Source organism: Acanthaster planci, linkage group LG18 (assembly GCF_054643075.1).
Source record: "Acanthaster planci isolate LZ-2023a linkage group LG18, COTS_SCS, whole genome shotgun sequence".
NCBI classification, from domain to species: Eukaryota; Metazoa; Echinodermata; class Asteroidea; order Valvatida; family Acanthasteridae; genus Acanthaster; species Acanthaster planci.
This window is the reverse complement of record NC_141794.1, coordinates 1,352,327-1,367,172: the sequence shown is the minus strand read 5'-3', so window position 1 is coordinate 1,367,172 and position 14,846 is coordinate 1,352,327. Positions and strand designations below refer to the sequence as shown.

Below are 14,846 nucleotides of genomic sequence, written 5' to 3'. Positions count from 1 at the left end.
ACTTTCCAAATTAAAGTTTCGAATGGACTAAGATTTGTGAATTAAAGATTCACAAGCAAAACACAAATTAAACCCTTGTTCTGGACATGCATGGGCATAAATTACCGGGCAGGGATATATTCCCCACTTGGGGGGGGGATTCCCCCCTTTCTTAATCTTGCAGGGGACGGTCCAGTTTTTTGGGGGATGGGGATTTTGAATTTCTACGGCCGGCCAGTTTTAGGATTTTGGCCATCCCCATCCTTAATTCGCAAGCATGGATGCTCAGTCGCCACTGGTTCCCAAGATGCATTTTCTTTAGGGCAAACTTTTTGAAAGTCCTCAACAAACTACAATGATGCTCCTTTCGTCACCGTTTTCATGAAGAGATGAAGTGACAGAAAATCATAATTTTTAGTTGATTTTTTTGTCAAAATCGACTAGGCTTTACAACTTGGTGTAAAGGCACCTTTCCGTGTCTGTTTTCGGATGCGTTGCATACATGATGCGTTCGTGATTTTTCACGGACACAAAATCGACTCCATATCACGCATCTGCGTTGCGCGCGTTCGGCCATCAAAACAGCTCCGGGAACGACTTTTAGGAGCTTTTGTTTTGGACGACGGATGGTTCTACGACGGTGAAAATGAGACGTCTAGACTGGTTCTTGTCCAGTACTTAGTCTCTTGACGTCTTACAGACGTCATCCGAACGTAGGGACCGGTACTGGGTATTGAACTGCAGAATCCTGCCGGTTTTAAGTAAATGAAGAAACGAAGCCCATTCGATGTACAATCAAACAGGAGCTGATGGAATATTTCGCCTTTTCTTCTTCGTTACCGGAAGTGACTTCACCCTAAATCTAAAATTTAACAAAATAACCACTGATTTGAAATAAATTGCAGTAAAATAATTTTTCCATGATCGATCGATATCGATTATTTACCTGAATGCTGAAACGTAATAAAGCATTGCTACTGGCCATAAACTGAAATATTCAACTTCTGAATTGACAGGGCTAATCACACGCGTTAAACCGCAGCGCAGCTAGCTATACCGGTCCCTACAGGTCCAATGAGACGTCGAGGCATCTGCGCATGCGTCTACTCTGACGGTTCGTCGCTGCCTAGTGTCTACAACGGTACCGACGCGTATATACGGGGTAAAGTGCCTCATTGTTTTCTTCACCAAATCTACTTATAAAATCAGCTAAATCAAGATCTTCTTCGAAAGGCAAAGTAAACCCTATTTTCCGTTTCCCCGAAGAGACAAAGTTGTCTTCCATGGGCAAAGCGTTAGGGCAAAACCTGTTTTAAAGTTTCCACAAAGTTGACTCCGGAACAATTTCGTACCTGGCACACGCTACGACATTGTGTGTGTCGTTTCCACGAAGACACAAGTCACACGGATTTTAGCGTTTTTCGGAGTAGACAAAAGTGTTTATTTACAAAATGAACAAATTTAATTGACTTCTTTAAATATTATTTGCTAGTTTTGTATCATTTAACATCCCTTCTTTCAGGAAGTGGCATTGGTTAAGTCAAAGGAGTTCTAAATCCTAAATAAGAATTTGAAGAGGAGGCTAACCTCAAATACCATTTTCTTCAACGCTAGTTTTTACTCTCCGGGCAGAATTGTCTCTTCATGAAAATGGTGGCGCTTTGTTTGAAACTCTGTACCTCCAACCCAACGAAAACAAAAGGGAGTGATGGAAAACTTGAAACTAAATTTGACCATCAAAAATTCACCAGTGAATCGAACGTAACCCTCTAGGAAAATGAAGCAATTTCTGCGATAAGAAATTTCGAGTGCAATTTTTATATCGATTCTGCAATCAGAAACTCCCTCAAAATGCGAAGGGCATTAACAAATTCATCGGAAAATTCGTCAACCCTCTCACACTTTGTTATCTCCAGGAGGGCCTTCTAGCTCGACAGCTTCGTACATTTCATTTTCAACCCATTCCCCTTCCTGCTGGAGAGAAGGTGGGTTGACCATAATCTCACCGAAAATATCCTCGCTCTCCGAAGCCCTGGACCCGCGGTCCTTCATCACCAGAGAGTACACGGGCCTCCCTGGAGCCAAATCCAGCTCGTCCATGAAGCCGGAGTTAGTCTTGGAGGCTGTAGAGGTCCGCTTGGCATCCTGATCCACTGCCGAGTACTCAGGCAAATCCTGCACCGTGCTCTGGGGCCTGGAAGCGGGATGGCCGGCCGCTGACTTCCGGACGTCCTCTCCCAGGCCGTTCCTGGGGAGAGAATTGGTCCTGGTGTAGCGGGGAGGGACGGCGGGCGAATCTCGCCGTGCCCTGAATTTTGACAGGGGAACAGAAGTGAGCTTCAGCTGAAAGGAATTTTGCTGTATTTGAATGTTAACTTGTTGCGACGAAAATTGCCCATGACCTGAACACAATCCATGTACAATTTTCACATGGTAAGCAGACAAGCTGTCGATAGACCTACTGCTTCGGTTAATGCACATCTTCATACAATAACAATAACACTGCAGCCGCCCAGGAAGCTGCTCATGAAGCTAAAGATTGATTTCAAACTTATTGATTTCTATTAGTTTTTAATAAGCAAGTATCAAATTATTGTATAATAATCTTTAACTACCACACATTTATCTCAATTTTAAAGATCATGCGACTTGTTTTTAAAACATCAAGAGGACTTGTGGAAAACAGAACATTCTAATTTCAGCAGTGTTGCGCAGGTGCAAAATTATTGCCTCAGTTTGCGAGTCAGGCCGACATAATGGGATGTGGCTGCGGCCAAACCCATACAGGCTCCAGTGAAAATTCATACCGCAGCCGAGTAATTAGGACATGACTTCATCTTACCTGAACACGCAGCAGTACAGTCCGATTAAGATCACAAGGATGAGAGTACCTAGAAGCGCTGTGTTCAGGATTCCTAGCACCAAACCGACGTCTGTGGAGATTAGATCAAAGTCATAAGTTATAGTAGCTTACACGTAGTGAACAGGCTGTATAGGTTGGTTAGGGGAATTAAGCCACAATGCAATCATCAGTGACTGTCGGTCTGACAGGTAGTCCTAAGTCAAATCAATTCGGCCAGCCAGTTATGTGAGAGTGCAGAGCACCCCCCAGAGAAATTATGTTTTGAAAACTGATGACAGAGATGCAGGTTTGGGTGGACTTTGTCTTTTTCCTTCCTTCTAAAAACGTGCAAAAAGCCCCAATGATCCTCACACGTACACTCAGAAAGGTCATAAGAGGTAATACTTGAAGAAATTTCCAAATTTGAGGAGTTTCCCAAACAATGTTGCCCTCCCCACGAAAATTTGGTGCTGCATCTGCCCTCATTGGGGAATAAAGGGGAGCTTTAACCAAACTAGCAAACCGCAGGCCAGTAAAAAAAAAATGTGATTTGCACAGATGAATACTTGCTACCGACTGCAAAGAGGCCGAATAGGATATCTTATTATCTGCACTCCTTGGTATAAAAGCAGACGTAACGCACCTACTCTGTCGGTGACTGGTGGCGCTGTTCCCAGACCAGTGGCTAAAGGGGAGATTAGGAAGTACATGTCTTGTAAGATCTGCTTGACGTCATAGAACTATTGATTGAAACTGAAGACGCAAGCGTTAATTTTGATGGTGCCCCCTTAACTTTACTGGTTGCCTCATGGCGTCCAGTGCTGGAAGGTATTATTGTAAACACTTTTGAGTCCGATATGAATCAGGGCTCAAGCTGAAATAACTTTGGATTTTCCTGATTCAGAACGAAAAAATACAGATTAGGTTAATAAAAATCGGGCTGATCCATCCTCTTTTACAGGTCAACTTGTTTGATTTACTTGGGCTCAATGTGGTTGTAGTTCATATTTCAATAAGTGGCCAAAGTGTGGTGGTGCGGAATCGTGTTATATAATGGTCATTGGTTTGATATTCGATGTATGGGTTTAATGGATAGGGATTTTTAGAAATTGCTTAGGAGCTTCATTATTACCGACACATTCAGGTGAAGTCTCGCTCCACATGATTTGGGCAGGGGCAGGTCCCTTGACGCACTGTACAGAGAGCGCCCCTTGTAGACCAAACCCAGGATTGCAAGTGAAGTTGATGATGCTACCGAAGTAGAAATGATCTGCCGTTGGTCTAATCGTCAGTTCGCCATGAGCCAGATTCCCTGGGTCGCTGCAGAAACTTTCATTCACTGGAAAAAAAGAAACAGTAAGCAGGGAAATGGGATGAATCATAAATTTCGTTCACCCTCATCGACGCTCTGGAAAATTAAATCTTTTGTAAAATCAAAACAGGAAAAGCAACAATCGACCGAAACTGTCAAGCGCCGATAAGGACATTTGTTTCCGCAAACGGCACGGGGGCCTTTTTAATCAGTTAAGATTTTTAATGATAAAAGAAAAGTGTGCACAATAATGATTCAGAAAAAAATAATTCAAAAGGTAAAAGACTTTCCATCAGTGGCTAGACAGATATGCAAAACTTTAAATGAAGAAATAATTAACCCACTGGCGTAAATCATTAACACAGAAACAAGTCATTAGGGCATTTGGCAAAATCATTTTGCGCAGTGTTCTAGTGTATAGCGAAGCCGTGTCGCATTAGACTTACCACTATAGATCGAAATGACGCCCTCACCGCCGCACCGTTGGTCAGGATTCCCAGCACACGCATGGTTGCACGTGGAGTCGATGACTCTCGTGTCCTCGTTGATGTTGGGGTCTTTAAGTCTGTACAAACACTGCTTCCGTTCCATCGCCGCGTACACGATGGACTTATCATTTGAAACTTGCATTTTAGCATGATATACGCATTTTTCAATCGTAATTTCATCCATGGTAACAAGATCATGAAAGATGGCGTCACCGTCCCCACTGAAGCAACCTTTGTATCCAGGGGCTGCGAAAAAAATCGGTGACACAAAAACTAAGCATTAAGAAAGAGCACAATGAAAAAAATCACGTCACCATCAATGGAAGGTATAAGCGACAACAATCGTACCGCGAGAAGAGGAAGATACGTCTCTTGAAGGACTTTAAGTGAAACCTTGCAATTGTACTTAAGTTGTCACAGGAGATGTAAAACGAGGTGTTGACTTTACTGTACCAGTGCAAACGACACCAGCTGTGTGACTGTCGCCGCAAGGATCGTCCCGCTCGTCAGTGCCATTCATGCAAGCCATTAGAGACTCCTCCTCTGTCGGCAAAGATGAAGCAGTAAATCGCTTTAATGTTCACGACAGCGCATTATCAGAAACAAACACAAAGAGGAACTCATTCAACCCAAGGACAACTCAGGCTGAGAAGAGTAAAGTGTATGACTTGGTATGACTGCGGAGGAGCTTTGAAAATTACAAGTGTCTAATCACCCAATCGAATGGGGCATCTTGTTTTGAAGGAAACAGTTTTCACACCCGTGCAGGTAACTTAATGATTCGAACTAACTAGGTTTTCCAACAATAACTGGTAGTTTAATGTACCATAGCTATGTAGCTTCTCCAGTGGACAATCCGCAAAGTCTGATTGAAAATGGAGTGTTCACTAACCAGTTCTCGTCTGAACATCTTATCTTAAAAGGAGACCTTCCTGTATATTGCGCCAATCTTCCACACAGAGCTTGCTTTCAATTAAAATTCTGGTAACAAATCCTGGACGTCGGCAAACCCAAATCGTGCAAAGCATCCTCTAAGGACAAGTCCGGCGTGCGAATCTTACCTCCTTCGCACTGGAAGCCAGCGATTGATTTCCCCATTCCCCTGTCTCCATACTCGGACTCAGTCTTGACCGTGGACGTCCCGGGAAACCCCAGCTCCCTGCAGACCACCTGCCCCTCGGGGAATCCCCAGTCATCCGCGCACACGCTGAACCACTCAGTGGATCCAGGGCGTCGGAACTCGACCCTGCCAGCATTCGGTGTTGTCTCCGGGCCTCCAACCAGACGCACCTCTGCAAATAAGAACGGAACTGATGCGCTGATGGAACTTGACGTTGTGGAAGTCTAAACTGGAATAATTACTCAGTTTGCCCCGCGCTATTTTAATTCGCAGGGACTTAAAATTAAGAAATGTTGTGCCGAGGGCATAGGGCAGGATTTAGGGCATGATAGCAAAATGTAGTATTAAAAATGCATTTCGAAAAAAGAAATTAGCTTTACTTTATTATAGACATATACATACCACATGCAACATGCACGATTCCCATGAGTCGTGCCAGCAGAAGTCCAGTTACGAACTGCACCAGTGTCGATCGTTGCAGAGGCATTTGGGCTGATTTGAAGAACACTTGAAAACAAAAAAGCAAACCGAACTTATTCTATAGCTGTTCACACAAGTTCACTGTCACTGGCCACAATCAGCAGAGTCAACCGTACATTGTATTGCTGGATGGCGGTTCGTGTGACGGTTGTCCTGCGTTGGACTAGGCAACCTGAAGTTTACTGCATATCGGTATGAGAGAAATTCATAATTGCATGGAGTGATGATAGAGTTTACCCATCCAATACTGTCATCTAAGAATAACTGCAGTTATATCGTGACCTTCCACCTCTGGGTCATCCATTATACCGTTATCATGCGAAAATGACTGCACCTTCGAAATTAAAACCACAGATCGACCTTCAAGATGCAGTGACTAAACCACACATTGCAAGAGCCAAAATCAATATAATTCTGCAGTTCCAATCTGATAAACTACTCCCGATTATCAAAGAACATCGAAACTAGCGACTGGTTGCAAAAGGTGACCCGAAAGAGGAACTAAATCAGTTTAATAACCTGGAAGTTTCACAGGTATATCGCATCTGACAAAGGATTATTGTGTAACAGTCTTTTTGGGGACTGTCTACGTAACTTTGGGTTCGGTGCATACAGAGCACGTGACCTACTGTCAGGAAATTTAAAAAAAATGTTCGGTGATTGTGGTTGGATAAAACATCGGTAAAAAATAGATTTAATTCGGTATTCTAGGTTAATGATTAAATAAAGCAAACGAACAGCTGAAACAGAAAAGGTTCTACGCACTTTAAGGTAATGTCGCGGAACTATGCCACAGAAATCGTTGGTTGTAGTTACTCGTTCGGTGCAATCATTTTGTACCCAAACTTCAAAAACACTGTGATGATTGAGATTGAGGGGCAAGGGAGGGAACTTGCCCCACAGAAAAATGTTGAAAAAGGGAAACAAATGAAAAAGTAACAGAAATGGAAAATTTTATACATGAAAGGGGATGAAAAGTACCACTTTGCTTGAAAAATCCTCAATGCTGACTTCCCACATTGATCAATTCTTACCCGATCAATGCTTTGTCTGATATTTTTTCCCTTAGCAAAAAACTAATCTGCCCTCCCCCCCTCAAAAAATCCCGAAGACGCCTTTGAATCGCAAGGCATCCCCTTCCTGCGGGAATGTTGCCGAAGCTGTTATTTATTTGACCCTTTTGTGGACAATATTCTGTCGACCAAAGCATGCGCTTAGCTGACAAACATTGCAACAATTTACAGCTCCACCAGAGATGTAGGTTTCCCAAGGGGGAAAAACTGAAATTACGATAAGATGTATTTAGGTGTTCAGGGGAATTTCTCATTTCTCACAGCTAAACCTATTGCTTCAGTCTTTATTGCCAGTGTCGAAAGCCATGCCATATTTGAATGAGAGAGTTACTCGTTTGCTTTCCTAAGAAGACTTAATGTGCATTTTAACAGCGCGTGTTAACAGTCCGCGAACAGTGCATGTTTGCAACCGACTCCAAGACTCATTCTGACTTTTGCTATTCTGGACCGACTGCCCCTAAATTTGCCTCGTGATGGCCCACAAAACTCGACCAGGAAATGCGGTCAAAGTACGATTTTTACCACCCTGTCGTCAGCCACACCCTGGACTTGTTGGGGCACTAGTTTTTGCCATCAAAATTTCGCATATTAAACTATAATCAAACTGTCGTATACTCTCAAACAATAATAGGAACTTACCACTTGGATTTTGACAAGATGGTCTCTGTTTCTGAGGGCACCAGCCGTTCAAATTGTCGACTGGACTAGCGCCTAAGACAACGAGATAAACCGACGGATGAAGTACGCAACGGCATTTTGTATCGGTTCGCCGCTTTCACACAAATCATTGTTCCCCTTTTGTGCTTTACTTTTATAGGCTGCGGTACGAGCAAATCAAGATCCATATCTGGTTGGCCCGATGGGTTTAATTCTTTGTCAACTTTCACTGCGGCCGACCTGCCACGTCAGGACTACACCATCACCGATTGGTCCGTATCTATGCGCGATGAACTGCGTTCGATGTATCCGAGTCCCCCGGGCAAGATGGCCGACGATTTCGGCATGATGCGTGACAATGACGGCCACCGTTTGTACCAAAACAGTTAGGATTACTCCCCAATATCGCACACAAACGATTTTCGACGCTGATTAGATTAGAGTTGACCAGAACACGAAATCAGGTATTGTTGCTGGACCATCGGCCCGAACTTCCGTGCCTGGAGCTAGACACAAATCCCTCACAAGAATCTGCCTGAATTATTTCTACTCCTTTTAAAGGAGAAAGTTAAATTCACACAATTCATGACGTCAACTACTCTGTTTATAACCCACACGTACAACGCCCAGTATCACAAAGAAGGCTCGTCGTTTATGAAGTCCACTTGCCTCCAGAGACGTTTTGAACAAGAGATTCAAGGTCAGCTTCCAGGCAGTTACAATCTCGTACAAAATTCGCTGAATGATCGGGAGTCGCCAGCGCAATGTCGAGTCGACACCTAGCGTTGATGTTATAGCTGGTGAAGATATTGACATTTTGTCAACAAGTTGCCTTGAAATCTCCCTAAATAGGCAATTTTCTCTGGGTACAAGGTGATTCAATAATTTAATAATCAATGCTCTTGGCTGTTCGACTGAATTTTATGGAGCACACCGTTCAGTATTAGCGAGCACCGGGTCGGAAAGGGTGCAGAGTACCAGTTACATGGACATCTGAGAAAAATGGGTGGCAGTATCAGTAATCATTATAGTGCTGTTACTTCGAGAAACCACATGGATATACTGATGCGAAATAAAGTAAGCCTATGTTTGGTTAATAGGAAAACAGCAATGACAAGTCCCGTGAAAGGGTGGCATTTTCCGAGCCGCATACGAATTCCGAATCACGTACCATTTCTGATGGTCCATTGCGAGGTTTTAAACGTGCACGCCTTTGGCTAGATTCGCTTTAACTCCAATGCGGTTCATCTGGCTTAATCTTATACAACCTTGACGAAACAAAGGTCTTGTCTATGGGAGTCGTTTCATTCTATTCTTGAAACTAAATGGTTTCGGGTCAGAAATTACCCTCAAATTGCTCTGTGTCTGTGGAACGACTCGATGTTTTCATGAATGGAGGATTTTCTGAACAAGATTGAGATGTTCGTTTGTATAGGCCTATTAGTCGACCAAAACCATTTTGTCTTTCATTTTTGTCATTTTGTTTTGTTGGAGACGTTGACCATCTTGGTATCAAAAAGATTGATTTCGTTTTCCTGTTCGCGAAACACCAAGGAAGGAGATGCAGGATAGGCCATTCTGGGCCGCAGTCTCAAAGTACCCTAAATTCATCTTCAACGTTTGAATGGGCCTTCAAAAGATCGTTTCTTGTTTTGCCCAAATACATGTCGCCGGTGGCGTGTACATATTCTGGGGATTGGAGGGAAACACAAAAAAGGGAAATAAATCACCGCTTTGGGTAGCAATTATAACAAACCAGGCTGCAATATGGAGAACCATCACACTAGATCATCTTTCCGCTCAACCAAATATTATCAGCGTAATGACCCAGCTAGAACGCTTTGTCTGCCGCCGAGTTTTTGTCCGGTCGTTTAGACCAAAACCATCCATTTCAAAGAAGATTGCCTGCCAAGGCCAAATGTTTGCAGAGTTGGGCGGTGAAAGGGTGTTGGAACTACAGAGGTAAGTAGATCAGGCAATAGTGAGCATATCTTCACAAAACGGAGTTTTTACAACGGGACGTTTTGCCTGAATTTGCAGACAAACTATTGCAGCAACGAGGTGGCGTATGGGCATCCGAAGGAAGGTTTTGAATGTTAAGTTAAAAACGTCGTTTAGAATAACACGCTCAAGAACCAAAACCTGTGCACATTTTTATATATTTGTTTATTTTGGCAAAGTCAGAACTAAACGGAAGTAATTTCATTTTATCTGCATTAAGGGGAGAAATTAAGGTCTTGATAATCTTCTGGTCATTTTATCGATGAAATGTAACTTTGGAATTAGTACATACATGTAGCTACACATACGGTGTGTTTGGGGTTTCAATATGTTTGAATTTGATTTTTGTACCACTATGGCACAATTTTTAAAAAGTGCGTCGTGCTTAACAAGAGACTTGTTGAATGGTTGAAAGTGCACATTGAGTTCGCTACTGCTTTTCATATTTATTAAATGACGAGAAAGTTGAAATATCTTGATTTTTTTCAATGGCACAAGGCCTTCTAAAGAAAAAGTGCTATGAACTTTTCCAGAATGCAAAAGATAGACTTGTCATAAGTTCAACTAAGAGTCGGAACCGAGGACTTCAACGAATCGACTAGAATTTCGTGGAAGTCAACGTAACGGGACCACAAAAGTCTCAACTGGAGAAAATAGGCAGGTATAACTGTTACAAGGAATGGGCACTGAAGGCCTTGCATACTGTGTCGAAGTACCAGACCAAGATGGCTGGAACCGAGGATATGCGTCATCAAGCACTTCCTGAGAGCAAAGTTTAGGATTACCTTGCAAAAATTTCAGAAAAGTGCAAGTGAAAGTTTTTCTGGGTCAGATCGGTAAACGAAGAGTATATTCAATAAACGACGTCGCATGACTGATTAAGGAATAAAAATTAGTGGAACTTTGTGTGATCGCGAAATAATTGATATATAGAAGCGAAATCCCCTCTGGCACTCTAGCACTATTTCAAAATTTAAAACAACCTAAAATTTATAACTGTTTATATCCATATTTCTTATCATTACTGCTCCATGCAAGTAACCAAGAACTCAAAACAACGGAAAATCAGCGGTCAACGGCCGATCGCCAAGCCAGCGAGACACCAAGTGATAATGTACGGATAAACGCGTCTCAGTCTCTGGTTGTGGGTTTGCTCGCGGATCGGAAGGGGAATTTCCCTGTTATATGAATGATAGGGTTCCGTGGTTATTCCTTCTCTTAAGCTTGACTCTTGGTGGCAGCTTTGTCTTGTGTCGAAACCCTAAAATGGTCAGCGATTAACGGATTCAGGGCTTCGAGAGTGTGAAGGTTGTTGGCCAGTACAGGACCGACGTTGCCGGCTCAAACCTAATCACGATTTGCTGCCAAACTCTCCGGTATTACCGCATACAGGAGGTACGTTTTAAGTTCAAACTAAAACTGAACGAAGAAACTTATATACAAAAGAATACTCCTCTCCCTAACCGAAGGAAGGGTAACTTGCACTGGAAGGGGCTATTTTCAGCCTCTTTCAGTCTAAATTCAGAGTGATTTTCACTCTAAAACGTTTTGTCCCTAGTTTCACTCCTTCCGATTTACAGGGTATGAGCTCCAGTTATCCGATTCCGTGTGCTGTGCCGGACAAGAATTCCAGCGGTGCTTTCCCGTCAAACAAATATAAAAGTGATATACCTTTAGAAGTATGTTCAATACCACTCTGACAAGTTTCAGGCAAGAGTTCCAAAGGGTTGCCTTCTTTAGCATTTTAAATAATTCCTAAATGATCCTCCAAATGGAAATACTTCAGTCAGGCTCTACATCGGCAGAGCGGTTTTCCTACCGTTGGTTTTGGAGAGCCAGTTGTGGGGACGCTGGCCGATTCGGCCGGCATTGCTTAGCGGCAGTTATCGCGTAAGCTGTAAGACGCCAAATGGTGTACAAGCAGATTCATCATCATTTTGATTTAAAATTCTGAAAAAGTCGGTGCTAAACGGGCTAAACGGCTTTCAACGGGCAGACTTTCACCCTGCCGAAATCGGCCATCCTCAAAATGACCGTATTATCAAGATAAAAAAAAATGATTTTCACAAGGGCTTTCCTCACAGGGAATGCTTTTTTACCGTCGTTTGTCTGAAAAGAGAAACCCTGAGCTACCTATTCCAAGTTTTAAACAGATTTTATCCAAAGGAATCAATTTAAAACCAGGGAAAGCCCGATTGCTCCAGTTTAATTAACTTACCTAACTGACACACATTTGACTAAGACTCTCCAGCGGCGAGGAATAGTCCACCAACCGCGCATCGGACCGTGTTCATGACCCTGCCGAGGACGGTTACCTGATCTATCCGTGCTCGGTAATTCCTTTGCTATCGGCGACGCTTAAAGTCACGTCGCTTCTTGACTCCAACTACATTTGCTCTTAAATGGCTCCTTTGACAACAAGGCTTACGTCCGGTGTGCTGTACCGTTGCCGGTCATTCTTGAGCCAAGGTCAGCTTGATTTCGAATTAACGAGTATTTGTAAAATCACCGGGCTCATAGTGACCCTGTGCCATTAACTTTCGCTGGCTGTTGACCCGTTTGTTCTCTGGAGATGGACACCACTGGCCAGAAAAGCTTGAACGTTTTTCAGAATTTACACGATTAGAATTCAGCAAAGCGAATGGGATATCAATTCTTGAGTTCCCCTCCAGCACCCCCCCAAAATATCATGTACCTCTCGGGACTGAAAATGCTCACTGCTGATCTTCCATTTTCGCTCTGTATTAAGTGTAAACAACACCTGACATTGCTTATACAATGTCTAAGGCAACCGACAAACCAACAGTCTTACCCATAACTGAATTTAAACTCGCAAATACCTTCACAATAGGTGTTCAAGTACACAATTATAAGACGCATATTCCAGAAGTAGGCCTGATGCTGTGTGGTTGATGTAGGCCCCCTAGTGCTTTGACTCAACTGCACAACGGCATCGCAAACTTCACTTCTTACACTAGTCAAATTCTATAACGGTAAGAACTCGTGAGATGCTCAACTTAATCATTTTGTTGCCTATTTTATTTGTATTTACTTAAGACTTGAAAAAGAGCAACAGTAAAATGGAACGTCCGTATCCCTTAGTCTCAATTCAGAACGACTTATTTATGTATACCAAAATCGGGGACTTCATCTCGCTACATTTGCCTGGAAAGAGTTGGCGCTCTTTGTCAAGCAGAAAACGAGTGCAAAACGAGGATTTCTTTTTGGATTAAGTAAATCTAGAAAGAAGGAAACATGGGAGTAACGTGATCGGTGTGGATGAAAGTCCACTCACTATCAAAAATAACAATCCGAGTCCTCTGCTTGTCTGCCATAATGTCTTTGACCGAATGTACTTTCCGAGTGAGCTTTGTATTTGCTACCTGCTCTGTTGGCCATGTCAAGGCCCTTTGCCTTTGTTGTAACCAACTGCTTTGCATATAAGGCCTCAGCACAAAAGACTTTCGAAAGCCATGGAAGTCTACTAGTATTTCACGTCTTATTTTGACACTCATCTCACATGTTGAAATTTAGGGGGTAATTTCATCATCTATTTGTTGATTTATTGTATGTTTTCAGTGCACGGTATTTTAGAGTATATTACCCAGCCTACAGCACTTCCAGACACGAACTGTAAATTTCAAAAAGAATGCCTATAATAAGCAATGTCGTGTTTTTCAAGATCTTTAGGGGGAGCGGGTTTTTTGCGGTGCTTTCCTCTCTTTGAGTTGCACCAGTGAGGCCTGGGTTCAAGTCCCGGCTTGGCCCAGGCTTTTAAGTGCATTTGGTTTCCAGTCCATACTCGCTCTCGCAGGTTTTCTCCGGGTACTCCGGTTTCCTCCTGCCTCTAAAACTGGACCTTCTTAGTAATGTGATGCTGATTAATAAAGGTACAGTTATGAATAAACGTATAGTTATTTGGCGCAAATAGCCCGAGGAACTGAAAGCGCCGTTAAACAAAGCCACAACAAGATCTTTAAGTAATAGAAATTAATATACAAAAGTCCTAATCATAACCTGAAAGCGTTAAATTTCAGCACCCATGGTCCATGGTCTACACGACATATCAAACACTGGCGTGGTTTTATTTTAGTCATTGAAGTCGGCCATGTTTTTTCCCCATTCTTTTCCCAGCTTTTTTCTTGTATCTTCAAGTTGAGAACTTTGATGTAAAGCTAGAGTCTGCTTCTTTTTGCATTTAAGAATCATCGAAGACAATTTTGTCGAAGGGTAAACCTGTTCCGTCCACTGGAGACACGAGAAAGAGAAAGTAAAGAAACAAAACAATGACAAACGATAACATAAGTTTTTTTTCATAAATCACCTGCCCTCCCCGGGAAAAGTAACAGCGTACCAGTTATTCACAATGAGATTATCATCCCGAAAATAGTTGACATGATTTTTCGATTTAACCTGGTCAGTGGCAGAGATGTGAGCAGAAAAATCCAGAGAGGCTTTTGGACAATGGGTATTTTCATTTCATCTCATCGGAACCTTCAATCACCATGCATGGGATCCCAAGCTGCGCTCCCCATTTCGGAGAATAGAATAGTTCTCCATTTCCATCACACCTACCACCGACGCTTCATTGTCGCCTCTAAAGACCAACGGCATTTATACTTTTAATTCAGTGAAGTCACCCGTGTCACAAGACAACAGGGGTTGTACCCACAAAACACAGTTCTCTATATCGCTGTTTCCCTTAAAGGGGCACTGCCAGCGAAGCTCACCAGGATTTCATGGGCCCTGTAAAAAAAAAATAAAGTCAGTGCTACTAATCTAGAAATAAGCGGTATCGGGGCAGTCCCGCAATCAACCAAGTGAGGGTCATTTAAGGCCAATCAGATGTCAACAGCTTTGTAACAATTCTTTGTTCAAAGGTCAGATATGTACT

At 42.8% G+C, this 14,846-nt stretch overlaps 1 protein-coding gene across 1 annotated transcript; it reads right to left on the bottom strand.

Annotated features, from left to right (window-relative positions):
* Positions 1 to 1,875: 1,875 nt before the first annotated feature.
* On the bottom strand, positions 1,876 to 12,337 carry LOC110978880 (uncharacterized). Its single transcript, XM_087148937.1, has 9 exons — positions 12,171 to 12,337; positions 6,144 to 6,248; positions 5,683 to 5,913; positions 5,075 to 5,164; positions 4,580 to 4,867; positions 3,954 to 4,160; positions 3,465 to 3,506; positions 2,822 to 2,912; positions 1,876 to 2,287 (listed from the first exon to the last, which is right to left on the bottom strand). Exons 2-9 carry the CDS (start codon positions 6,226 to 6,228, stop codon positions 1,876 to 1,878), a joined length of 1,446 nt encoding a protein of 481 aa, XP_087005063.1. The 5' UTR covers positions 6,229 to 6,248; positions 12,171 to 12,337.
* Positions 12,338 to 14,846: the final 2,509 nt, after the last annotated feature.

Excerpts from the sequence above, each read along its gene's own strand:
- LOC110978880 (XM_087148937.1), bottom strand. The coding sequence starts at position 6,228 with ATGCCTCTGCAACGATCGACACTGGTGCAGTTCGTAACTGGACTTCTG. Across the intron at positions 5,165-5,682 it reads TGGCTTCCAGTGCGAAGGAG|AGGAGGAGTCTCTAATGGCT; the intron begins GTAAGATTCGCA and ends CTTTGCCGACAG. Across the intron at positions 4,161-4,579 it reads CGTCATTTCGATCTATAGTG|TGAATGAAAGTTTCTGCAGC; the intron begins GTAAGTCTAATG and ends CTTTTTTTCCAG.